We start from the raw sequence: 25,168 nt of genomic DNA on the forward strand, positions 1-25,168 counted from the left end.
TAAAACTATAAATTTGAATATAAATGAGATTACATTCCGTAGATCCATGGAACTTATGCCCCATATCTCGAGGCTTACGCCTTGTATCACATTATATAAAACGCCTCGCCTTTTAAAACACCGCATATATGTATTAGAAAAATTGATTTGACTTGAACTTTTCTTTGAAGATTAAACAATGTTAGTATCGATTTTGAAGTCAAGGGATGAGAGATCTAACTTAATTAATAACCAAATTGAAATTTCTAAACAAAAAATAATAATAATTAATGCTAACACGTGAGTACCACGTGATTAGCTTTAAAAATCACTCGGCAAGATATTAGTTGCTCCACGTGTAAATGTTAATACTTTATATTATAAAGTTATTAAATTAAATATAAATTAAAAAGAAAAATCTCAAAAACCTCCTCATCGTCACTTTGCGTTAGCTTTGAAGAACTGAAAAATAATAAATTAATTATTAGAAAAAAAAAGGAAAAAAAAAAAATTACGTGGGAGACTCTTCCAGGTTCCAGTTCTCTCTCTTTCTTCGTTCTTCATCGCTATGAGGAAACTTGCGGAATACTTCAATCGGTTCGTTCGTTGTATTACATATAGAAAAAACTTGTAGAGATTCACAATCACAGTGTTAGAAGGTGATTAGTAGAAAGTTGGAAAGATGTTGGAAGATCAGGTAGCGTATTTGTTGCAGAGGTATTTGGGGAACTATGTTATAGGACTCAATAAAGAAGCACTCAAGATCAGTGTTTGGCAAGGTTTGTTGTTGAATTTGGAAATGTTATGAAATGATGTTTTTTTGATGAGCTTTTATGTTATTTGTGTGATGAATTTGTGAAATATCTGCTTTTAAATGGTGTAGATTGGTTTAGAACTGCTTTTGTTGTCCTGCATTTACAGCATAGGTTTTATTGAATGTTTAAAATGTGTTTTGGGATTGAGCTTTTTTTGCCTGGTGGAATTAGAAACTCGAGGGGATAAATCCATGTTAAGTGTGGATGACTGGTATTTATAGTGGTTTCCTTAGGAACTTTGCATCAGTATCGAAGCTAGGATTTTTAATATCTGAAGAATTAAACACACGAACTAACTGATGGGGGTTCAACATCTACTATGTATACATAAAAGAATAATTTTAATCATGTATAAATAGTAATATTTTGCATCGAAGGAGGTTTGGATGAACCCCTAACAGAAGGCTGGCTTTGCCCCTACTTTGTATCAGTATGGTTTCGAAGGATCATTTTATGGAAGATCTTAGTCCTAGAAGGTTCAGGACTGTTGGCAAGTGAGTAAAGTGAAGTATTTTTGAAACTGAACAAGCTAGAGCAGGCATCTAGATTAGTCCATTATATGGAAGGGGATGAAGAAATAGTCATGTTGCCAAGTGGTAAAGTTTATCTTTTCCACAAGAGCTATATAGTTCATGTGGACTAGTTTTTCCTCTATTAAGTTAATGGTTTATCATATAAACATAACCAAGGGATGTGAATTTGCATTGAATCAAGATAACATGATTTAAGAAAGAGGAACCAACAAAAATTCCCAATGAAACCCCAATAAAAAGTAATACACTATATGCTTCTAGTTCAACCAACATACAATTTAAGTGGTCGTAAGGGTAATAATAAGTCATTATATGATGACAAGTCTGACCTTTAGATCAACATCAGTGTCGGATACCTGCACCGTGTTCGAGCAACCGGGGTTCAACAAGGACCAAGATGCATATCAAGCATCTCTATGTACTTGATATCACTGTCTCTGGCACTGGTCAGTGTCACAAGTAAATTGGGAAGACTCAAGGGATTCAACAAATGGGGCTAGGAAACTCTAGTTAATCAACTGGGAGGACGTTGCATCTCTAAATAGATGAGGGATCTTTAGGTGAAAGGTCTTCGAGTTTTCAACAAGGACTTACTAGGAAAATGGTTATAGAGACTTTGGATGAGCAGACACTCAATGAAGGGAGGTGGAACTTGCTATGGGATTCAGCAATATGTGTTTAAGAAACTTCATTTAATCAGCTGGCATGGCGTTAGAAATTGGAGGTGTTGGGGAGAGTATTCGACAAGGTCCTACTAGGCTAATGGATATGGAGATTTTGAATGGACAAGCATACTCTTTGGTGGAAGATGATGTTGGAGAAGTATGGAAATTTGTGGAAGGGGAATGGAGAACTATAGACATCATATGCACACATTGAAAAAGTATTATGAAAATTAATCTGGGTTAGTTATCCTAGGATAACTTATCCCACCCCGTTTATGGGATAACTTATCTCATCACTATGGTATATAAATGGTGGGATAAGTTATCCTAAAAATATCAACCAAACAAGACACCAAACTTTTTTCCCAGGACTATTTTTTTTTCCCCAAGACTAAATATTCTTATCCCTCACACCAAACGACCCCTTACAGTATCTCAAGTTGAACAAAATCGAAAGACACAGGAGGGGGAAGTATTGGAACGTAAAATCAAATGACAGTTGGCACTAAAGAGGACAAGAATCCCAGGACAGGGAAGAAAACAAAAAGAAACAAACAGTAAGTTTCAAATTCGCCAAGCACTTAAGCATATTGTTAAGTCATATGAATGATTTATCAAGTCCCAAATAAGCCGCATGTCCAATGAAAGTTCACCACAAGATCCATGCCCAAAATGTCACTTCAGCTCCTACTTTCTATTGAGTCGAATAACATCAAGTATTCAAGTCATATTAGTGATTCTTTTTTTGGATAATAATTCTAGTCATTGTTTATGTACAAGTATGATGATTTATAAATAGTTACTTGGTTTTGTTCGATTTGTTTTTGTATAACAATAAATCAAATCACATATTTCGGGGTCGAGCAAAAGCAGTGGTGTACTTGAACGTACATCCATCCATCCATGGATGTGCTCAGGTTTTACGTCTTCTCTACAGTTTTTTGGGGATGGCATTGTTTGTAAAACAGTTCTTAAGTGTTCTCCTTTACCATATTCGTGGCAGTAAACATACACCTTTGTGGATTAAAAATTTTGCTTGGTTACTAACACATTGTGGTACATGTGACAGGCGATGTAGAACTAGTAAATATGCAATTGAAGCCAGAGGCTCTCAATGCATTGAAGTTACCTGTAAAAGTCAAGGCAGGATTTCTTGGATCTGTGAGACTCAAGGTTCTACCCTGAAATCCAACTGCTAAATGAGTTGTTTTGAAGTTTTGAGTATCTGAAAATGAACTGAGTTTTTGGTTGGTCTTGGCTGTGGATGTTTTTGCTTATGATTTCTATTTTCAGCTTGTGGTACTCATAATATTTTGAATCGTTTTTGGTTGTAATTTTTATCCCACTGTTGTGTGATCTTGGAAAGCAGGTGTCATCATCACAGTAATTAATAATTTAATATGATGATGAGTCCTTATGATTTCTACAAGGAGGTTTGATTGGTTACTGAGTACTGAAATTATCTCAACCCTTTGACTTAAAATGAAATTTGAGCTGAATAAACTTATGACATCAAGAAAGCAAGCTAAAATCTGAATTAGATCACCTTTGGACATATCATTGCATAGTAATTTCGTTTTAACCTTTATTTCCTGTTTCTTGAATTTAATTGTAATTTGGTTGTTCTAAAGTGCATTATCATCCAAATTCATACTACAACATATATCCCTGTGGGCATTGTTGTTACTTTTGGAACTAACCCTAATATGAGCACTCGTGGTTTTGTAAGTGTACTTCCTATTTTACAAGCAAATCAATTCAAGTGTAAATTGTCTACATAAGAACCTTTTGGTTTAGACTTTTTACCAACTCGTGTATGACACAGGAAAAAATAGGACAAAAGAAATAACACATGAAATCATAAAGGAGAAGTAATTTGTAGAGAAAAAAAAAATAAAAAGAACCCAAGGAAAAAGAATTGTCAGGTCAATGAATTATATCATCTTAAACCTTTTCTTATTGAAGCGATGGACCTATTTAACTCTCATGTATCAAAGAGAGACCCTAGAGGAAATACAGTGTGTCCACCTGCCAGGGATTCTTACTATCTCTAAATATTTCATTCCTTTTCCCTTGTCATATGATTTCTCATTAAATTTTTTTTTTCATCATTTTCCATTTAATGTTGGGACAGTTGGTATCCCCTTTATGGGCCACTTGTTAATTAAAGAGTTTATTTTCATTTACATGTCAGTAATCAGTCCATAATTACAGGTACCATGGAGCAGGCTTGGCCAAGATCCAGTTCTAGTTCACCTGGATCGTATTTTTTTATTAGCTGAACCAGCAACCCAAGTGGAAGGATCTTCTGAAGATGCTATCCAAGAAGCCAAGAAGAGTAGAATACGAGTAAGGTTTTGAGTCTCAAGTAAAATACTTTGCATCTCAACAGGAAATGTTTGTTGATGTAACGTCTTTCCCTTGCAACTAGGAAATGGAAACAAAGCTTCTGGAGAGTAAACGAATGCTAGAGACAGAAATGGTATATTTCTTTTTCTTTTTTCAAATGCATAAAACCTTTGACATACAACTTGAATGCTTTAAATGATGGGCTCATTGATTGCATCTGTCAGTGGTAAACTGTTTATCTGATACCAACTTACTAATTTGATTGATGAACATCGGCTCTTTCTTTCAGATTCAAACTTATGGGTTTAATGAAATAGAGGTTTGTTTATTTCTTGCTCATGATGAAAGTGAACAGTGAGAGATACGGATAAGATGCTGTTGATTAGCTTCAGTAATTGCAGCGTAATCTAGTTGTTCTTAGCATTATCTGTGCATCTAGATAATGAAATGGAGGAGAGGCATTATAGTTACTCTTGAAATATAATATAATTAAATAAACAAATGTGTTCTATCTCTAACAACTTAGAGCTTCAATATGGTCTCAGAGCAGCCCAAAGGTCCTGGGTTTGCACACCCATTATTAAAAAGAATCACGTGCATACTCATGAAAAGGAATCAGGACCACATGTGAGAGACATGTTAGATATAGCATAATTAAGTAAATGAATATGTGCTCTCTCAAACAACTTAAGTTTCTGGATGAGATGGTCACACACTTGAATACATTCTTAAGACTGTAAGTTGGTTTCAATATTATCCATGCTTAGACTAGAAGTAATTAAAAAGTTGAACTGCAGTTTCTTTAGAAGGTATGATTATAATTCAAGGATTCTAGTGATAGTATCCACATTTTAAAATGATCTGAGATTTGACATCAATGCTAAGATATTCCTGACTCTTGTTGTGTGTGGTACTCATATATGCTAAGTTCGATTGAGTTTTACCATGAAAGTTGCCCAATTCTGCTTGGTATGTTCTGTTTTAGTTGTTTATTTTTAATTTTTAACTATTTTTAAGGCATCCTCTTTGGTTCAGTTTATGACATAACCACTAATGGGAACAAATGGAAATCATATTTCTAGCAGGAGATGGTGGTTTCATAGATTATTGTCCATCATCATCACTTAAACCCATTTTCTTTTTTGCCTTTCTCCTCAAGAATAAGTCCTGGTTGGGGTCTTTGATCAACACAATAATTGGGAACTTAAAGCTTTCAATTTCAAATATCCACATCAGATATGAAGATCTTGAGAGGTAAAGAGGTTCAACTATTGATTTCTTTGAGTTTGTGATGAAACTGACTAGCTTTCACCATGCAGCAATGCTGGCCACCCGTTTGCAGCTGGTATTACTTTAGAGAAACTATCAGCTATGACCATAGATGATAGTGGGAGTGAAGCCTTTGTAACTGGAAATGCATTGGATTTCATACAGAAGGTCCGTCTATTTTCTCTTTCGCATTTTTAAGTTAATAATGAAAAGACACAAATTCTTAACCGCCTGTACTCTATGACCTTACATTTCCGTTATGCATTTATAATCAAGCAAACCCCTTATTCAACCTCCCCACATTTCTCGTGACTTTTTTCCCTTGTTGTGTACTGATTATAGCTGATTAGTTAGCAATGATAGACGTGCAAGACTAGTGGTTTTCACTGGAACAGTCTTAGTACTCCCTCTGTCCCTTGCCTCTGATTGTAGCTCTTCTGTGAAATCATGTCTACAATGAACAGAAGGGAACTGAGGAGCTTTCCTTTCAAAAGAGGAGAAGAATCAGTTTTAGAACTGGAGTAAAAAGGAATCCCTTGTTATTGCCTACTTACTGTGATCAACAAAGTATTATGTACTGCCAGTTGCATATAATATCATCGAGTTCAGAAATACGCAAGTCTGCTGTAGGTCTCGATAGAGAGAAAAAATAAGTACAATGTAACTATTGTAGTTTTCTATCTTTGACCGAGATTCACCAGTCACACAAGTGTGTACTTGCATGTGAAACTGTCAAGTCCATATGTACTTAATGCAACTTTAGTGTCTTCTCTAAATTTTTATATGCTGTGATAATTCCTTTATGTATTTTCTTGATAAACTGTACTTCTGTTTTCTTATTTCACGCTTTTAATTGATTTGTTTCTTGATATGTTAAGTCTGTAGAACTTGAACGGCTAGCTGTTTATTTCGATTCTGATATCAATCCATGGCATATTGACAAACCATGGACAGATTTGCTACCACAGGAGTGGGTCAAGGTACCTTTTAAATGTTCTAGCTGTCATTTGGTGCCTGCTCTTTATGATCTGTTCTTATTCCTTAATCTAGTTCAAATTCTCAGATTTTCAGATATGGAACAGCTCATGGTAAACCTGCTGATCACATCAAAGAGCATTCTTACATTTTGCAACCAGTGACTGGGAACGCTAAGTTCTCGAAACAGCGCCCTAATCCTTCACGTGATAATTCGGACCCTCTTCAAAAGGCAGTCGTGGCTCTGGATGATGTGACTCTTTGTTTGTCAAAGGTTAGTCTTGCTAACTTCTCTTCTCTGTTTTTTATGTCTTATCCAATGTGTAATTAATTCTAGCTTATATTGGCTTTTTTACTTACTTTGGTATGTTCTGCAGAATGGCTATAGAGATTTATTAAAGTTAGCCGAGAATTTTGCTGCCTTCAATCAACGGTTGAACTATGCTCATCTTCGTCCACATGTTCCAGTGAAATCTGATCCAAGGTCTTGGTGGAAATATGCTTATCAAGTTTTATCTGTTCAGATAAAGAAGGCCAGGTATCTAACTAGTTTCTTCAAAAATTAAGAGACTCACCAAACTGTGGATTTTCTCTTACATTTTATATTCTCACAACACTCTGGTTAGAAGGCTAAAGATCTATTTAATAGGCCTAAACAAAGGTGACGAAAGAGTTGTCAACATGTTTCTACTTGTCCCCATAATCTAAACATTTATCATATTTTCTCTATTTTGTTTCTATTGAGCGAAATTTATAGGGCTTTTAGGAAAAAATGTGACATGTAGAAGATGTAATATCATTCCCTCTTATTTCCCTGTATAAGTCATGTAAATTATATATACACAGTAGACACAAGTGCCCGTGCTAGCCAGACCCAATATCTGTTAATTTTTTTTCTCACTTTATGGGACATAGATAAAATTTAGAGAGTCAATTAAATTTTAGCATGATTTTTAAATATTTTAAATTGTTAATATTGCAATTTATAGTACTTTTTACGTAATTTTTTAATAATATTAATTGATTTTTTTAAAAAAAATAATTTTAAGTTGTCAATTATCATGATTTATAGTATTTTTTACGCAATTTTCAAATATATAAAAAAATAAAAAAGTAAGACAAACAAATTAAAACGGAAGTGAAAGAAGAGATAGATATGTATGTAGGTGTGGAACCACACAGGTGATGCAGGCATGTTGACCATCACCTGTTTAGTTATTCACTCTTATATATTAGTAGTTAGTAGTGGATGTAGAGAGTTTTGGTTCTTAGTCTTTAATTAATTATGCAATTGTTGTTTGTAGTGGGAAGTTGTCATGGGAGCAGGTCCTGCGGTATACTAGGTTGCGGAAGAAATATATCTCTTTGTATGCTTCATTGCTGAAGTCCGAGCCTGATCGGATGGTAATCGATGATAATAAAGATTTAGAAGAACTGGATCGCACACTTGATGCTGAAATCATTCTTCAATGGAGGTAATTTGTGCTGCAAGTTTTTAAAAAGTATTATTTCATGAAGTTTGGCTAATGACTACATCAATTCAAAGGCTATATGTCAGTGTGCAACATTGTGGTATTAAGTATCTTTCTATTAGTCCTGACTACATCATTGCGTACAGTTTTGGTGAGCTTATATCTTTAGTCAATTTGTCAGGTGAAGTCTGAGTAATCTTCCTCCTTCCCCATTACTGTCTCTCTCTCTCTTTCTCTCTCTACCAAGGTTTATTGGATGTTGTAGATAGAGCTTATCAATTAATCAGAATTCTTAAATGTCAGTCATAATGCCTCAGCTTGCTCCTTTTTGATCATGCCAGTTGGATACCACTTTGGTTAGGGTTGTAGTCTACATATATAATTTTAGACCAAATAACTGCTTGAGCTAGCTAATGGGGTTGTATTAGGTTAAATAGTCATTTTCTTAATATGGTACTAGAACCAACGTTTGGTAAGCCCGTTCTTGCACCAGATTAATGTTCACGTGTGGACTCCAAAAAGTTCGATTACACATGAAAGAGGGTATTGACTTGGAAGTTTATGAAGGCTTTAGACTACTACACTCGTGGAATATTCAAGCTTTGGATAGGATATTCAGATTTTTCGGATGGTATTAGAGTTGGATCCGTTCATGATGTTGGACTATAAAATGTTGGACCACCCATTTTGTGTTATTTCACGTTCTAGATGTTTAGCCAGGCAATTTGAGGGGTGGGGGGTTGAAGTTTGAATCCCACTTGTAGGTTCCTTCAACAACAACATACAGTGAATTCCCACTAAGTGAGGTCTGGGGAGTGGGGAGGGTAGAATGTAAGTAGGCCTTAACACTACCCCATGGAGGTAGAACATGTACGTTCCTTCGATATTTAACAAACCTCACTACTTGAGCTAGCTTTATGGTTGATTAAGGTTCAAGTTGCATTCTCCTGAAGTATACCCTATCATTTTTCTTTCGTGTATCTTTAGCTTGATTTGTTCATTTGATTGAACAGAAACTTATTGATTGAGTTATTTTATTCCTTCATGATATGTCAAGTGTTTTGTAAAGCAGTTCCTAGATTTAGGAGTGTTCCAGAATGTTTTACTTGTGTTTAATTAGTTAAATAATGGTTAATGCTATGAAGAACCATGAAAACCTACGTACAATGATGTTTATGCGCAGGAGATGTCCTGCCGATGATTTAGAATTTAGGCTGACCTTTATTTTTAACTTTTCAACAGGATGCTGGCACACAAGTTTGTGGAGAAGTCAGTAGAGTCAGATTCTTACCTAAAAAAACAAAAGTCAAAGAAATCTTGGTGGTCTTTTGGCTGGTTGATACTGGATCTCTGTAACCCTTAGTTTCCGTACTGTGAAGTGTTTTCTTTTTCTTTTTTCTTCGTTGTAGTCTTAGTGGTTGACCAATTTCTCAGGTCCAGCCAATCAGCTGACGATGAAAGTGAGCAAGCAGTGTTTACTGAGGACGACTGGGAGAGGTTAAATAATATAATTGGGTATAAAGAAGGTGAAGAAGAACCACTGTTGGCTACTCATGACAGGAGAGATGTGCCTCATACCACTTTGGAGGTTCACATGAAACACAATGCCTCAAAGCTTAGTGATACTAACAACTGCCTTGCTGATTTATCATGTGATAACCTTGACTGTTATATCAAGCTTTATTCAGAAGCAAAGGTTTTTGATGTAAAACTAGGATCATATCAGTTATGGTCTCCAAATGGCCTTCTTGCTGAGGTAAGAATCTTCACATTCAATTTAGAGCAATGTTGTCAAAGGCGCGCTTTATGTCTGCTTAAGCTCTGAAGTGAGGCACAAATCATGTTGAGCGTTTTGCCTCACTTAGTGGGCGTGTATGTGTCGTCATCAAGTCTCTATGAGTTACCTTTCCTTGCTAATAAGCAGGGTTTGGAAAGGCGACACAAAAAAATTTGATATTTCACTTTATCGTGATTTTTAAAAAAGTTCTTTATATTTGTTGTTCATGTTTATAATTATTAGTTTTGGACTACATCCCCCCCCCCCCCCCCCCTTCCCTCTATGCCTTTCTTCATTTAAGCCTGAGTTTATTTGCGCAGCCTCTGAGAGCACTGTTAAAGAGAGGTTGGGGAATTGTGAATATACATTTCGTTCTTTTCTTTTAAAGATTCCCTTCTGTACAGTGAAAAGTTGATATTTGAAAGCTTGCGAAATTTTGAAGTAGATTTTCTATTCTCTTTTTTTTTTGGGCTGGGGTAGGGGGTTTAAGTTAGACAGCTTCATTTTATGGTAATATATTTTTTTCCTCAGAGTGCGACTGTCAATGATTCCTTGGTTGCTGCATTTTGCTACAAGCCTTTCGATTCCAACATCGACTGGAGTTTGGCGGCTAAAGCTTCTCCATGTTATGTGACAGTAAGCTGAAGGTTTTATTTTATTTCACCAGTTACAACAGTAGAGCATTTCATCTGATCAAATTTTTTCCTGTAGTATCTGAAGGATTCGATTGACCAAATTATCAACTTTTTTGAAAGTAATGCTGCTGTGAGTCAGACCATAGCTCTGGAAACAGCTGCTGCAGTACAGGTTAGCTTTAGCTTCTCTTAATTTTCCTAGTTCCAGTTCCCAATTTTGACATTTTTACTTTTCCTTATCCATCTGTTTTGCTCACTTGTCATTGAATTGTGGTTTAGATCGCAGCATATTTCATAGTCATAAAACATTTGCTTCTTAAACCCTTGTCAGAAAAAGGAAAATTTGCTTCTTAGGGAAAGTTGTCTGGAGCATCACATGCTCATTTGTTGCTTAGGGGAGTGAATGAGCAAGTACCTGAGAAAAAGATTTTTCTTGTGTGCTCCACTTCATTTGTTTGATTTTGTTGTTCTTGGCAATGAATGGGGATGAGCCAGTAAGAAGTTGCTTCTTTATTTTTAGCTCTTCTTCTTTTATCAGAACAATTTTTAATGGAGGTGTCCTGTGGCACATTGACATAATGGGTGTTGTATAATCCAGTGAGTAGCTTGAAAAGGTTCTTGTTCTATTTTTCCCTGAAACTGAAAGTATGGTTGTTTTAACCAAATGGATTATGTGATTGCACGTAACTCATTTCTATAGAACTTGCTATTCTCTTAACTCATTTCCTTAGAACTTGCTATTCTCATGCTTCTGAGAATGCACAGATTGGTAATATGCTTAGCAGAGGTAAAGCTTTGGTAGTGTGTGCTAAAGGTCTATACTTGAAGTAGTTGGGTAAATGATGCGAGTGTGGCAGACCATTAGCATGCGCACAGGGTGTGGAGGATGGACATTGCAATGCACACAGAAAGCACCAGTGGATTGCATGAGTGGTAGATGTCTTGAGCCAGGTATAACTCTGTGCAAACACGTGTCAAAATTGGCAAGGGTGTGAACAGCTCTCTTCAGGACATCGTTTGATGCTATTGGCTGGTGGTTGGGACGGCGGATCACTTGTTTCATAACATTATTTGCTGTTGAATTCAACTGACTTGGACAGCGAATTTTATACATGGTCTAATTTCGGGTGAACATGGGTGAGGGGACCGTCTTTTGCTGGGAGTTATTCTTTATTTTAGATAATGAAAGCATTCTATTACTACCAATCCAAATCATTGGCAAGTCTTGATTATGATTCTTGCTAATGTGCATTTGGATCTTGGTTGCTGATAATTTTTTTTGAGAATGATTTGCGTGATTAGTTCTTCAAGTCATTTTGGACTCAATGGTGTCTACAAATTAAAAAAAGGATGACGACAAGTGTATCCCTTAAGATATGCGAATTACACGATTACAAGTATTGAGAATCGCCTGTTTAGTCTGAAGGTTCTTTTTATATTTACAGTGTTAATAGCTGAGCAATGCCTTCATGTAGATCATCTATTATATGGTATATCCTCAGCATAGGCAACCAAAAAGATGTGTGTTTCAGACAATGTCTATGAAGCATTGAATGATCAGCTTCTCTTCGGACATGCCATTTTTTTGGACTGTCGTACTAAATAGCCAGATGATGCGCGTGGAGATAACTTGAGACCGTAAAGATCGATGTAGTCGACATATCCCAGGAGTAACAAATCCTAAAGGTATATGTAATCTTCGTCATCAACATCTCCTAAAAGTAACAAATCCTCATGTTTGCTCTATGTAAACATTGTCATCAAGTTCGAAAAGAGGCCAGTGAAACATGGTTTTTATGGAGATTAAGGAGGCGGACAAATACAAGATGAAGAGGAAAAGTATCACAAAAACCAGAAACTGAAGTATATCTCTTGATTACTAGCCTAGCTTTGAGACGATCTGTCTTCTCGTGGAGTTTCATCCTTGGTATTAAGGAACTATCCTGCAGGTACCATTGTTTTGTGGGATAATCATTCCTTCAATCATGACCTGAGACCAATTGCTTCTGTCGTAGTCCTAAGTATTTGGATGACTAATGAATCTGTAAAAATGTCATAACCATTTTCGCGGACCCTCCAAAATGCTTCTACGTCTGTGTCAGATCCTAAAAAATTGTGCAACTTTTGGAGGACTCGACATGTTCCGGACCGTATTGCTGGTGCTCATTTGAGGTTTGATTTTAGCCCAAAGGTGAATCACAGGCTGGGCACTTTTTCCACTCTTAGTTGATTCCTTAGTGTAGGTACCAATATCGAGACATTAAAACAGGTCGCTGATCACCCATGGACACTATTCTTGGAGATGCATCACTACAGAATAGACAGTAGGCATCAAAGTGAAGTCAGTAATAGAACTATATGAATGACTTTTAGAGATAATTTTTTTAGAAATGTACTATGCAAACACCTAGTAACTTATACTTGGAACTTTTTTTTTTACTTCAGTATGATATAGTGTGGACTACCGGGAGTACACCACCCAATGGACTTCTACACCACTTTTGTGTCGAGGAATTGATTCTCATTTCATTTCCTATCTGTCATCGAAGACAAGACGTCCTCCAGACATTTCATTATGTACTTTCTCAAAGTGACTCTACATGACATCATGATTGTCATGTATAGCTTCGTCCCTGATCTTATCTCTCCTAGTATGCCGACATCCATTTGAGCATCCTCATCTTTGCTACCTTTATCTTCTGCACATGAGCGTTCTTGAGAGAGATCAGAAGTATCAATTGTTGAATATCTTAAATCTCTCGATAACTTTTTTTTTTCTTTAAAAATGGGTAACTTGTATTATATCCGAAATGGCGCAGCACCATCAAGTAAGTTCTATGGGAAAAAGGTTACATTCACAAAATAGGATTTTAGGGTATTCTATGTACAAATGCTAACTTATAAATTGTCAAAGAAATCTACAGAAACTGCTATTTCCTTCTTTAAATCCTGCTTACACCAAAAATAAAAAAAGATATTCATCTTAATTTTGTAAATGTGGTTGCTTTTGTTCTCAAAATGTTTGAGGTTTCTTTCTTTCTATACTGTCTACCCAAATACATGCTTGAGATTCTCGGTCGCCAATCTTTCTCTTCGCCTCTTCTTCCAATAATCTTCCAGTTCTTTAAAAGTTCCTGGGTTGTTTTTGGCATTCCCCAGTTCATCCTAGCATACCTAAGAACGTATGCCACAGATTTTCAGTTGTCTCATAGTGCAGGCTCATTGTTTTCAAGTTCTTGTTCCACAACAGAAATGTTGAGCAGATTTGAAGACCTCTTCTTTGTAGTCTTTCCTGAGTTAAAGAAGCCTTCTAACTACCAACAGCATAGAACACACTATTCTGGTAGAAATTTTAATCTTCCCAATGAATTTCCAGGGCCATTACATTGTCACACAATTTCTCGTGTTCATCTTCCAGTAGACTGATTTAACTAAGAGGAATCCTTTCTAGAATGGCTCCACACTGGTTTGTCCGGTACATCAATAATGCCTTCGAATAATATCGAACACTGAAGCAATGTAATGGCTCTATCCACTTCCCAATCATTTAAAGCCTTCTGAAATTCAGCTCCCATCCATTCTCCATCCAGATTTGACCTATAGTTGCCTGCTTCTGAAGACTCAGATATAGAGATACATAAAAAGGTTTTTCAAATTATTCTGATCAATACTTCAATTATCGGGAGGAAGCTTTAACACGGTCGCCCACTTTGATTATAATATTGGCCCAGAACTTGGGCCAGATATTTCTAGTTAGTCTTCCAAAGACTAAATCCATATTTACTTTTCACTTCTTCAGTTGTCCATCGTTCATCAAACCATATTTTTTGTGATGAATCTTCTCCCCAACAATCTGTCCTCTGTCATGAACCTCCATAGCCACTTTTGTTACAGACTATTGTTATGAATACTTGGTCTTTTGTTTCAAGGCCACCATGGCTACAAATTAGAGAATCCCATCGCAAAAGATTTGTTTTTCTTCTTTTTCTTTTGAAAATTACCTGACCAGATCCTATTTTTGTTCTTCTTCTCTTCACAACCATTGCATAGATTTTCTTTTTTTTTTTTGAAAATTACCTTTCGGACCAGAGCCTAATTTTGTTCCTTTTCTCTTCACAACCATTCCACAGAAAATCCCTTCTTAATTTTTCTATCTTCCTCTCTACCCCTCTAGGGATAGGAAAGCATGCCATCTGGATAATATGTTATAATTATATTAGTAGAATAGGATGAATATTAGCATCTAACTGTGTGGCTTAACGGTTGAAGCTGGAGAAAAAGCATGGGAGACCAGGTTTCATATCCCGCAAAGGAAAAACCTAGACAATCCTTCACAGTTGCCTAGATCTTGGTAGTAGATAGACATATCGATGGCCTATGCCGGTGGAAGATAGTAGGTACTTGGTTAAATAGTTGAGGTGCACACAAATTGGTTTGATTCAATCAGTATCAGTAAAAAGCTGAGAATAATTTCGTATTGAGAAAGGTAAAAGTGAGGCCTTTGAATTATTGTGGTATGGAAATAAAATTGGAACTTCCATTGGAAATAGTTAGAAACAACCCAAAAAAGGCAAGATGAGCATTTTGGTATAAGGAGACTATTACTTTTAAGTCGTTTCATGTATCACCTTTTTTAATCAAGTTGTGCAGTTACTACTTGTTTGGTAGATTGTTTCTCACCGTAACCCAGTAGTATGGATAGAAATGTCTTAATAATGTTGAATTATTGAACACATACATGAGATTATTGGCTTATACATGTATTCCCAATTTATCATTTGAAATGTATTGGTAGATGATGTCAACACTTTGTTGTCAGATGACAATTGATGAAGTCAAACGAACTGCACAAGAACAAGTAAACAGAGCTCTGAAGGATCAATCCAGGTTGGATACTACTTCTATTTGAGCTTGTATCTTGATATTGTTGAGTTTATTCGTCCTCACAGTGATTTGAGCAGTTAAAAAGAAAAAATGTTACTTGTTACTTTTTTCAAAAAAAGAGAGAAAAATTGTTACATGTTTTTTCTTTTTTTGATAAAGTAATAACATTTCATTAGTGAAGGGCATGAAAACCCATATACAAGGACTATACCAATAAGTAGACAACTGCACAAAGAAAAGGAAAAAATTCTTCCTATAAAAATGTGCCTGATATAAAGTGTAGGTGGTTTTGGGGAGGGATGGTGTGGTGGTCAGGGATCTAGTGTTGAGGTTCAGTGACCAAGGATTCTAGGCATGTCTCGCTGTAACTCTGTCAGTTTTATCTATATTTTGCTGTTGCATATTGTAGCATTGTCAACCATTGAATGACCCAAAGAAATCTAGTACCAGTAGACATTGACATGTTGTATTCTTTTACATCATCCGCTGTGACAACAACAACATACCCGGTGTAGTCCCACAAGTGGGTCGAGGAGGATAGTGTGTACACAACCTTACCCCTACATTTTGTTGCTTTGCGAAGGTAGAGTGGTTGTTTCCATAGGACTCGAGCCCAAGTAACCGCATATAAAAATAATATGAAAAAGAAATATAATAGTGAAGAAATCATGCTGAAATTAATGGAGAAAAGAACAGTAGCAATAACAAATAATATGATAACCTAAGCAAAATGTAAAAAACAACGGGTAATAAAAAAATCAAATAATAAGATAGGAGAATAATAATAATAATAATAATAATAATATTAATAATAATAATAATAATATTAATAATAATAATATTATTAGGAAAAACTAGACAACACTCAACTATCTACTAACTTTCTACCTTAATCCTCGACCTCCATATCCTCTTATCTAAGGTCATATCCTCGGTAATCTGTAGCTGTGCCATGTCCTATACCTCTCCCCAATATTTCTTTGGTCTACCTCTACCTTCCTTTATGTTCATCATATCCAACCTCTCACACCTACTTATTGGGGTTACTGGGGTATATGGGCATCTTTCATATTTTGGACGTGTGATCTATTGACCAGTCAACTCTCCCCCTCATACAACATAGCTGGTTTAACCACAATTCATAAAATCTACCTTTAAGTCTTGGTGGCACATTCTTATCACACAAGACGCCGGATGCAAACATCCATATCATCCACCACTCCAATACGATGTGTAACAGCCTTATTGATCTCACCATTATCCTCGATTACATACCCTAGATATTTGAAACTAACCTAAGTACCCATCCTCACTTTGACATCCACCTCGTGAGTTACGTTACTGAAATTGCATTCTAAATATTGTCTTAGTCTTGCTCAAACTGAACTCTTTAAACTCTCGGGTCTGACTTAAAACCTCCAGCTGATCGTTAACTCCGTCGCGCGTCTCGTCCATCAATACTTTGTCATCCACAAATAGCATACACATATGCCACGGTTATTCTTCTATCACTAAGGCAAAAAAAGAACATTCTAAAAGCTGATCCCTGGTGCAACCGTATCACGATTGGAAGTGCTTCGAGTCACCTCCCACTATCCTCGACCATGTTTTGGTTTCGTACATGTCCTCATTCACCCTAATGTAAGTTACAAGTACCCCTTTAGCCTCTTAACATCTCCGAAGAATCCCCCTTGGGAAGTCACACTTCTTCTCCCTATATACTGCTCCACCAATCTCATTATGAGACTTCTGTGGTTCAATAAGTCCATATTGGTTCTCTGTAATATATTCACCCCTCCTCACTCTAATCTCCACTACCCTCTCCCAAACTTTCTTAGTGTGGCTTAGCAACTTGATATCCCTGTAGTTGCTACAATTATTAATATCCCCTTTTTTCTCGTAAAACGGGATCATTGTACTCCACCTCCATTCTTCAGGCATGCTAAACGTTCTAAAAATGGCGTTAAACAACCCAGTCAACCACTCCATTCCTGCATTGCTTACACTCCTCCTGAAGATTAATATTGATATCCACTGAAGATTAATATTGATATCTGCTTTCTGCCAGGTTCTTCTTAGATCTGAAAATTGCAGCTCCAAAAATTACTATTCCTACTGATTTCTGTCCTGATAGCACCCACTCAACTAAGCTGCTACTTGACTTGGGAAATTTGGTGATTTCTACAAAGGTACATCTTAGGATCGTTTATACTATAGGACTAGATATCCCCAAGTTGGCTAATGTGCTGTCTTTATGCAATGTGTGCAGGATGATTCAGAAATTGTTTCACCTGAAGAGATGAATATGTATGTTCAGTTTGATATGGTCTTGAGCGATGTTTCTGCTTTCCTGGTTGATGGTGATTATTATTGGAGTCAAACTCCAACAAATGGAGTTGGTCCATCTAGATCCACTTTTGTTACTTTTTTGCCTGTTATTGACAAGTGTGCTGTGGTTCTAAAGCTGCAACAGGTGATTGCTCATTTCTTCTGAACATGCTGTTACATTCACATGATATACTTAGTATGTTTTCACAGCTTTCACTGTGTACAATGCTTTTCACATTCCAAATTTTCCAGATCCGGCTAGAGAATCCTGCCTTTCCTTCGACGAGACTTGCAGTGCGCCTTCCTTCTTTAGGATTCCATTTTTCTCCTGCTCGGTATCATCGATTGATGCAAGTTGCAAAGATATTTGAAGCTGAGGAAATAAATGATTCAGATGTTTATCGTCCTTGGACACAGTCTGATTTTGAGGGGTGGTTGTGTCTTCTTAATTGGAAGGTTGCTTTCTGATCAACAAATCCGTATTTTGTTGCATACTAATATGTGCCGTAGTTAGTTGTACATTTCTGATGATTATGATTTCTTTTATTCTGTAGGGTGTTGGTGGTAGGGAGGCTATTTGGAAGCGTAGATACCTATGTATTGTTGGATCCTTCCTTTATATACTGGAAAATCCTGGCTCTAGATCTTATAAGCAGTATATCAGGTAAAGATTTTCGTGCATGTTTGGCATCACCTAATCAATTAAGTTACAACAGAACACCACAAAAGCAACTACGTAAGGCTGGTCAACATCATTTTTTTAAAAATTTGGATAGACATGACCAACTGTATGGAGTTGTAGATCTCATGGGTGTTAGGTGGATGCTTTATATGATAAGGTTTCCGGAGGAACGAGTGCAGTGTAGGATAGTGTCTAGGGCAATGGAGGATTTTTTGGAATTTTATAAACAATAACTCCTATTTATTGATGCAACAGAACAACATACCCAGTGTATTCCACAAGTGGGGTATGGGGAGGGTGGTGTGTACACATCCTTATCTGTTCCTTGTGAAGGTAGAAAAGCTGTTTCTGATTTATTTTTGGTAATTAATGGAATAAAAGAGAAATAAAATAGACAATGCCAAGATTTTTGGTAGTCTTTTTGTGAAGCCTATCTAGGTTTTCTGATTGTAATTCTTATTGGTCAGTCTTCTCCATTTTATATCTATGTAATGTATCCTTAGCTTTATTGATGTACTACCTTATTGCAGTTTACGAGGGAAGCAACTATATCAAGTTCCTCCTAATGATGTTGGCAATGAACAATATGTGTTGGCTGTCTACAGTGCTGAACGATCCAACAACGTACTTCTCAATATCTTTGTCTTTTTCTGGTCATGCAGTTTCCGGTTTCTGACCCTCCTTACCTTGTTGCCACATGTAGATTGTGGAAGATGCAAATGCATTAATATTACGTTGCGACTCTGAAGATTTAAAGAAGACTTGGCAGAGTCACTTGCAGGGGGCCATCTATCGTGCATCGGTAGACCTTCGTGCTGTTTCTCTTGTTGATGATTTGGAATAAATTACTTATTGACATGCCAATGATTAAGAGGCATAAAATTGTAGTTCAAATTTCTTAAGTCAGATAACATCCTTATGTGGGTGTCTACGGTGAAATAAGATTTTAAATACTATAAATAGTTTGGTATAAATGTGAAAATGTGGTAAGAGTGGTCAGCAGATTTCGACCTTTGAGGCTTAAGTGTGATGAACCTGTTGGATGCTTTGAAACCTCTGGAGTCTCTCTCTCTCTCTCTCTTCTAATTTCTTTCCTCTGGATGTTGTTAATAGATTGAGATCCTAACTATAAGTAAATGGGATCAATTAAAAGCAATGGAAAAATAGGTTTTTGATGTGATTAAGAGCTAGGACAATACTCTCTATATTTTTTAAAAAGTAACTTCCAAGGATTTGACAGATTAAGTCTTCCTTTTGATGTGATTAAGAGCTAGGGCAATACTCTCTATATTTTTTTAAAATTAACTTCCAAGGATTTGACAGATTAAGTCTTCAGAATTTTAGGAGCCTGTATGGAGTGTGTAGTGTGGTTGCTATCGTGATAGTACTCTTTCCCCCCTTTTTGTGGTTGGGTGTTGTACGTGTGAACAGGAGTATATATTCATCAAGTCCTAACATGTTATGATGGGATGTGGTTTCGTGCAGGGATCAGCTCCTATAACTGGTTTATCTGAATCATCATCCGAGTCTGAAGATTATGAAGCTGATCATGCAGGCAATGATGTAATTGATCTCTCACAAATGGAGAGTCTGTTTTTGACTGGTGTTCTTGATGAGTTAAAGATGTCCTTCAATTATAGTCATGAGGTGAGTATGGGTGAAAACTATTAAGAACACTTTTTCTTGTAAAATAAACGACCTCACTGACGGTATAATGTGCTTTCCACTTTCTCTAGCATGATCAGAGTTTTACTAAGGCACTTCTAGCTAAGGAAAGAGGCTTATTTGAATTTCGAGCAACAGGTGGTCGGGTAAGACTACTGCAAGTCTAAGGTTCTCTTTTGATCTCTATTCTTTTGCTTAAATGGTTTAAATTTGATGTCCTACACAGGTTGAACTTTCAATTAGAGGCAATGATATTTTTATAGGGACTCTCCTGAAAGCTCTTGAGATAGAAGATTTGGTTTGCCGGACAGGGATATCTGGCTCTTGCTATCTAGCAAGATCCTTCATCAGAAATATTACTGCACCCCCCCTTTTAAATGATGTTGAGACCCAATGCAATGAATCTAGTCAATATGAAGGAGAAGAGGAGTTCTATGAGGCATCTGAAAATTTAAATGACCTGGTTGATAGTTCTTATTCATCGGGAAACTCTTTACCTTCAGAAAAAACCATGTCAAAGGCTCCTAGTTTTAATCGTTTTGCTGGTCTTCTGCCTATTGATTTTAACGATAGTGGAACTAATCCTGTAATAATGAATGATACATTAGATAGTTTTGTGACGGCTCAGGTGGCTATTTATGACCGGAAGTCACCTCGCTATACTAGCACTGATACAAAGGTCAGCCAGTATTCCTTATCTGATTAAATCTGTCTGCTTAATTACACTAAACGATTTCTAACTTAGTTGCTTGTTGGTTATTACAGGTAGTTGTCACACTTGCTACCTTGTCTTTTTTTTGTCGTAGACCAACAATACTGGCAGTAATGGAATTTGTAAATGCCATTAATGTGGGCGAAGATATCCCTGAGTCTTTCAGTGACACTTCTTCATCAGCCATTACACAGCATGATAATCCCAAGGAAAATGTGGTTGATTCTCAGTTATTTGAAACAATTGATGTGCCTGCAGTGAAGGGTTTGCTTGGGAAGGGGAAGTCTAGGATTATATTTGGTGTGACATTGAACATGGCCCGCGCCCAGATTTTGCTGATGAAAGAGGGTGGATCTAAGCTTGCTACCTTGTCTCAGGACAATTTTCTTACTGATATCAAGGTCTGTTGTTTCTATCAATTTTGATTTTTTCCATTGTGCTATTTATGATGTGAGTGTGAATTTTCAATCTTGTTTTCTTCTTGGCCAGGTGTTTCCATCTTCTTTTACAATAAAGGCATCTCTTGGAAATCTGAGAATTAGTGATGACAGCCTTTCTAGCAGTCACCTTTATTTCTGGGCTTGTGATATGAGGAATCCTGGTGGTAGTTCTTTTGTTGAGGTAATTCATTCTATAGCTGGTGTGGTGGTTTTTCTAGCTATTGCTGCTGTTACTATCATTGATTGATGTTGTCATGACTGCTGTCTTTATTGGCTATGCCTATAGTAGTAATGAAGTTCTAACATCCAATTTGCCTAGTTACTCCCGCAGGTATGATCAAAATAGTTGGTGTGCACCTTTCTGGTTTGATACTCAAGCAACCTTTATATAAAAGAAAATTTTTAATATCCTTTCACCCAGGGTGTGGCCTAGTAGCCAATGAGTGGATGCAATCCTTGGAGACCTAGATTCTTATTCCAGTAGAGACAAAAACAGTAACACTAGGTGATTTTTTTACAATTGGTCTAAATCCTTTGTAGGCAGAGTTACCCAGTATCTGGTTTGGTGGGAGATGATATGTACCTGAAGGAATAGTCGAGTTGTGCAGAAGCATACCCTGACACCACCAATTTTTTTAAAAATAATTGGGCACATTGAGTGGAATTCTTTCATTACTTCTGATTATTTTGTCACCGTTCTTGTTAATGTTACTTTGTCGGGGAGACGGTTTCATCTTCCGAGGTGGGACACGATAATCTCTCCAATTAGGGATAGGGATTTTTGTGAGTTGTGCATATGAAGCTTTCAGTAGACACAGTAATCTCTCCTTTTCTCTATCAGCTGGTCAATTTCTTTTCATAGACGAAAATGAAATATAACATCATCAACTAAAGCATGCCAAGAATGATTTAAACCAAACATATCAAGGAAGTCATTTAAATAATCGGGTGTGTCGCACCATAGCACAAGATTTGCATAAAAGCATTAGAAACTATCATGAAGGTCAAGACTTGGACATTTTCATCATTTAAGTCCTAATCATGGAGCAAACCATGCAAACTTGATTTACACATGCATGGAATCTCATTTTAAATTGTATTTTCAAAGCATGAGTTGATTTGAAAGCACACAAGAAGCTTAAAGTTTGACATGCCTCAAAGTCGCTCTAGTTTGGCTGAAAGTTGTGTCAGTCGCTCCAATGATACTCAACAACGTATCATGACCATACTAACTTAACAAAATGTTCGAGACGTAGATTAAATTCTTTAAGTCGACAAATTTAACCCATTCAAGTGATATGATGCTCAACTGCCTCAAAGGTCGGTCATGGTATTCTAAAGGTTTGGATGTAAAAGAAAAAGATGATTGTATCACGTATAACATGCTCTTTATAGAGCAGATACAAAACTGAAAATACTAATCTGATAAGGTACAAAGCAGCAGAAAACCTAGAATACAGGAAACTATCGGAAATCCTAAATAATACAAATGATTAACCACGTATTATTGAACCATCAGATAGCTTTAATAGGAAGCTAATAACAAACTCCTAAACTGAAAGGGTATAACATGTATTATCTGTTAATATGCCACCGCAAGTTGGGGGTGACTGGAGCAAGCCTCAAACTTCTGAAAATGGCGCAGAAAAGCTGTACGCGGAAGAGGCTTGGTGAGGAAGGCAGCAACTTGACCAATGAAGTGAAGGTGACAAGCCTCAAGTGTCTTTTGTTGAACTTGTTCACGAACAAAATGGAAATCAATAGCTACATGCTTCATCCTACTATGAAAAAACAGTATTAGTACAAATGTAGGTGGTGGTAACGTTGTAAGAGTGAACATTTGGTGGAGAGATGGAATCGACAAGCATGAGTGAATGTTTTCTGATACAACTAAGTGGCTTCTAACAGGAAAAGGAGGTCGTCTTGGTTACTTCCTGTCTTTCAATTTATGCAGGTGTTTGATTAGGCATGGAGATTAAGAGAGAGACTGACTTTTGGAACTTGTGGTCTTAAATATGTTACTTTGGTATAAAGGCATGTCATTAAGGTTAATGACAATTATAATATTAGATTATTTTCAAATATAGAAAGGTGCAGTTCTTTGTGGAACGGACTATTAAAGAAATGGTTCACATAAAATTGAACTGTAGGGTGTTGCCAAAGGCGTGGCCAACTTGCAATGAAGTTTGGAAGTAAGGCACAACACAAGTTGGGTGTTTCGGATGAAGGTGCTAAGATCTAAGGCATGCACTTCAACAAAAACCTGGTGGAAGGCACTAAACAACAAAGATAGTACAGAAATTCTTTCTGTGAATAAATCATTGTAAATGGAAAATTTATTCATAATTTGTTAAGTTCATGGATGACTATGTAGTAATTCAAATTCAAATTCAAGATTGGGAAATATAATAGTCTACTGCAGAAAAAAAAACTAGGCATTGAATTTTAATTAAAAAAAACATTTTGATCTAAGGTGTTTTAAACTTGATTAACATTAGTTTTTACTTCATTTCATTTGATTATGGATTTTTAAATTCCTCTACTTCTAAATTTTATTTATATTGTCAGTTTTTTTTCCCTTGCATCTTTTATAGCTTAATTTTTGGCTTTATCACGTGTCTTTCTTTACTATAATTTGTGGTTTAACTCTGAACATACCTTTGGTGCTTTTTACACACCTTTGAAGCACAAAAAATACAGGATTTGTTGAGTTACACCAACCGCCTCACTCTCCCTTATTTTTAATATCAATAAAGGAGTGGACATTAATTTGTGCAGACTTCTGCCAGTTCAGACTTCTGATCTAGAGCATCTACCGGTTCTTTCATTGAACTATTTTGGCGGAGATTAAACTTACTGTTCCTTGAATTATTTCATGCAACAGATATAGTGATATAGAAAAAAAACAACAAGCTGTTTGAAAAATGTTGGCTTCTGGCCACAAATTTGCTTTGTTCTTGATTTTGTATCTATTCTTTTGGTTTGTCATTCGATACACTTCTGTAGAGGTGTGTATTTATTTTCCCGAAACTAACTGGTCACCGTGTTTGTGGGTTGCAGCTGGAGTTTTGTTCATTCAATGTTGATGATGAAGACTATATGGGTTATGATTACAGCCTTATAGGACAGCTGTCCGAAGTGAGGATTGTTTATTTGAATCGCTTTATTCAAGAGGTAGTAAAGCTTCAGATTTTCTATGTGGCTATTCCTGTGTTATAAATATTGTCATGATATATTTTGATTTTCCTGTAGATTGTCAGTTACTTCATGGGTCTTGTTCCAAACAGTTCCAATGATGTTGTCAGAATAACAGATCAAGTTACAAACTCAGAGAAGTGGTTTACAAGAGGTGAGGTTGAAGGATCGCCTGCTTTCAAGTTGGATCTTTCTCTAAGAAAGCCGATAATATTAATGCCTCGAAGGACTGATAGCCTTGAGTGAGTTTACAATTCTTTGGTGATGCTTTCGAGTCACTTCTGTTAAAATATGCAGCCGCCACCAGTTGTCTAATTTAGAATTTTAATTTGCTGCCAATTTTTGGTGTATCTTCATGTTGATATCCATGTCTCTGTATCGCGTTGATATGTGGATTAAACATTTATGAAAGGACCTTTCGTAATATTTGTGTGACAAATAATCAAATAATCACAGCTGATCTCATAGTTTCCTCTTGCAGTTATTTGAAGCTTGATGTTGTTCACATCACTGTCCAAAACAAGTTTCAGTGGATTTGTGGTAGCAAAAGTGATATGAATGCTGTACACCGGGAAATATTAACTATATCTGTAAGATCCTTATGTTTATCTCTGTTTGTAAAGTTTTTTATGGAGATGCTAGTTGCTAATAACACAATTTTCTTAGACTGATTTGGAAATTAGACATAGAATGAGAATTAAGTAGTTTAACTCAATAAAGGGCCCGTTTGGATGGGCTTAATAAAAACAGCTTTAAAAAAGTACTTTTGAAAGTGCTGAAACTTATTTTTAAA

The 25,168-nt window shown here is 36.3% G+C and overlaps 1 protein-coding gene across 2 annotated transcripts in view; it reads left to right on the plus strand.

The window, feature by feature from the left end:
- Positions 1 to 381: 381 nt before the first annotated feature.
- LOC101254928 (uncharacterized) overlaps positions 382 to 25,168 on the plus strand; it is a 54,215-nt gene continuing 29,428 nt past the window's right edge. For both annotated transcript variants that reach the window (XM_010327230.4, XM_010327231.4), the window contains exons 1-29: positions 382 to 758; positions 3,062 to 3,165; positions 4,207 to 4,341; positions 4,424 to 4,474; positions 5,501 to 5,595; positions 5,661 to 5,778; positions 6,489 to 6,590; positions 6,674 to 6,859; positions 6,963 to 7,123; positions 7,890 to 8,060; positions 9,300 to 9,392; positions 9,492 to 9,813; positions 10,366 to 10,470; positions 10,546 to 10,641; positions 15,289 to 15,356; positions 17,422 to 17,542; positions 17,623 to 17,826; positions 17,934 to 18,137; positions 18,236 to 18,345; positions 18,894 to 18,987; positions 19,067 to 19,165; positions 19,849 to 20,010; positions 20,100 to 20,174; positions 20,255 to 20,707; positions 20,794 to 21,141; positions 21,230 to 21,361; positions 24,241 to 24,354; positions 24,433 to 24,617; positions 24,857 to 24,965. In XM_010327230.4, the coding sequence (XP_010325532.2) occupies positions 662 to 758; positions 3,062 to 3,165; positions 4,207 to 4,341; positions 4,424 to 4,474; positions 5,501 to 5,595; positions 5,661 to 5,778; positions 6,489 to 6,590; positions 6,674 to 6,859; positions 6,963 to 7,123; positions 7,890 to 8,060; positions 9,300 to 9,392; positions 9,492 to 9,813; positions 10,366 to 10,470; positions 10,546 to 10,641; positions 15,289 to 15,356; positions 17,422 to 17,542; positions 17,623 to 17,826; positions 17,934 to 18,137; positions 18,236 to 18,345; positions 18,894 to 18,987; positions 19,067 to 19,165; positions 19,849 to 20,010; positions 20,100 to 20,174; positions 20,255 to 20,707; positions 20,794 to 21,141; positions 21,230 to 21,361; positions 24,241 to 24,354; positions 24,433 to 24,617; positions 24,857 to 24,965 (4,314 nt within the window). In that variant the 5' untranslated portion in view covers positions 382 to 661. The remainder of the gene's footprint in view (positions 759 to 3,061; positions 3,166 to 4,206; positions 4,342 to 4,423; positions 4,475 to 5,500; positions 5,596 to 5,660; positions 5,779 to 6,488; positions 6,591 to 6,673; positions 6,860 to 6,962; positions 7,124 to 7,889; positions 8,061 to 9,299; positions 9,393 to 9,491; positions 9,814 to 10,365; positions 10,471 to 10,545; positions 10,642 to 15,288; positions 15,357 to 17,421; positions 17,543 to 17,622; positions 17,827 to 17,933; positions 18,138 to 18,235; positions 18,346 to 18,893; positions 18,988 to 19,066; positions 19,166 to 19,848; positions 20,011 to 20,099; positions 20,175 to 20,254; positions 20,708 to 20,793; positions 21,142 to 21,229; positions 21,362 to 24,240; positions 24,355 to 24,432; positions 24,618 to 24,856; positions 24,966 to 25,168) is intronic.

Source organism: Solanum lycopersicum, chromosome 8 (genome assembly GCF_036512215.1).
Source record: "Solanum lycopersicum chromosome 8, SLM_r2.1".
NCBI classification, from domain to species: Eukaryota; Viridiplantae; Streptophyta; class Magnoliopsida; order Solanales; family Solanaceae; genus Solanum; species Solanum lycopersicum.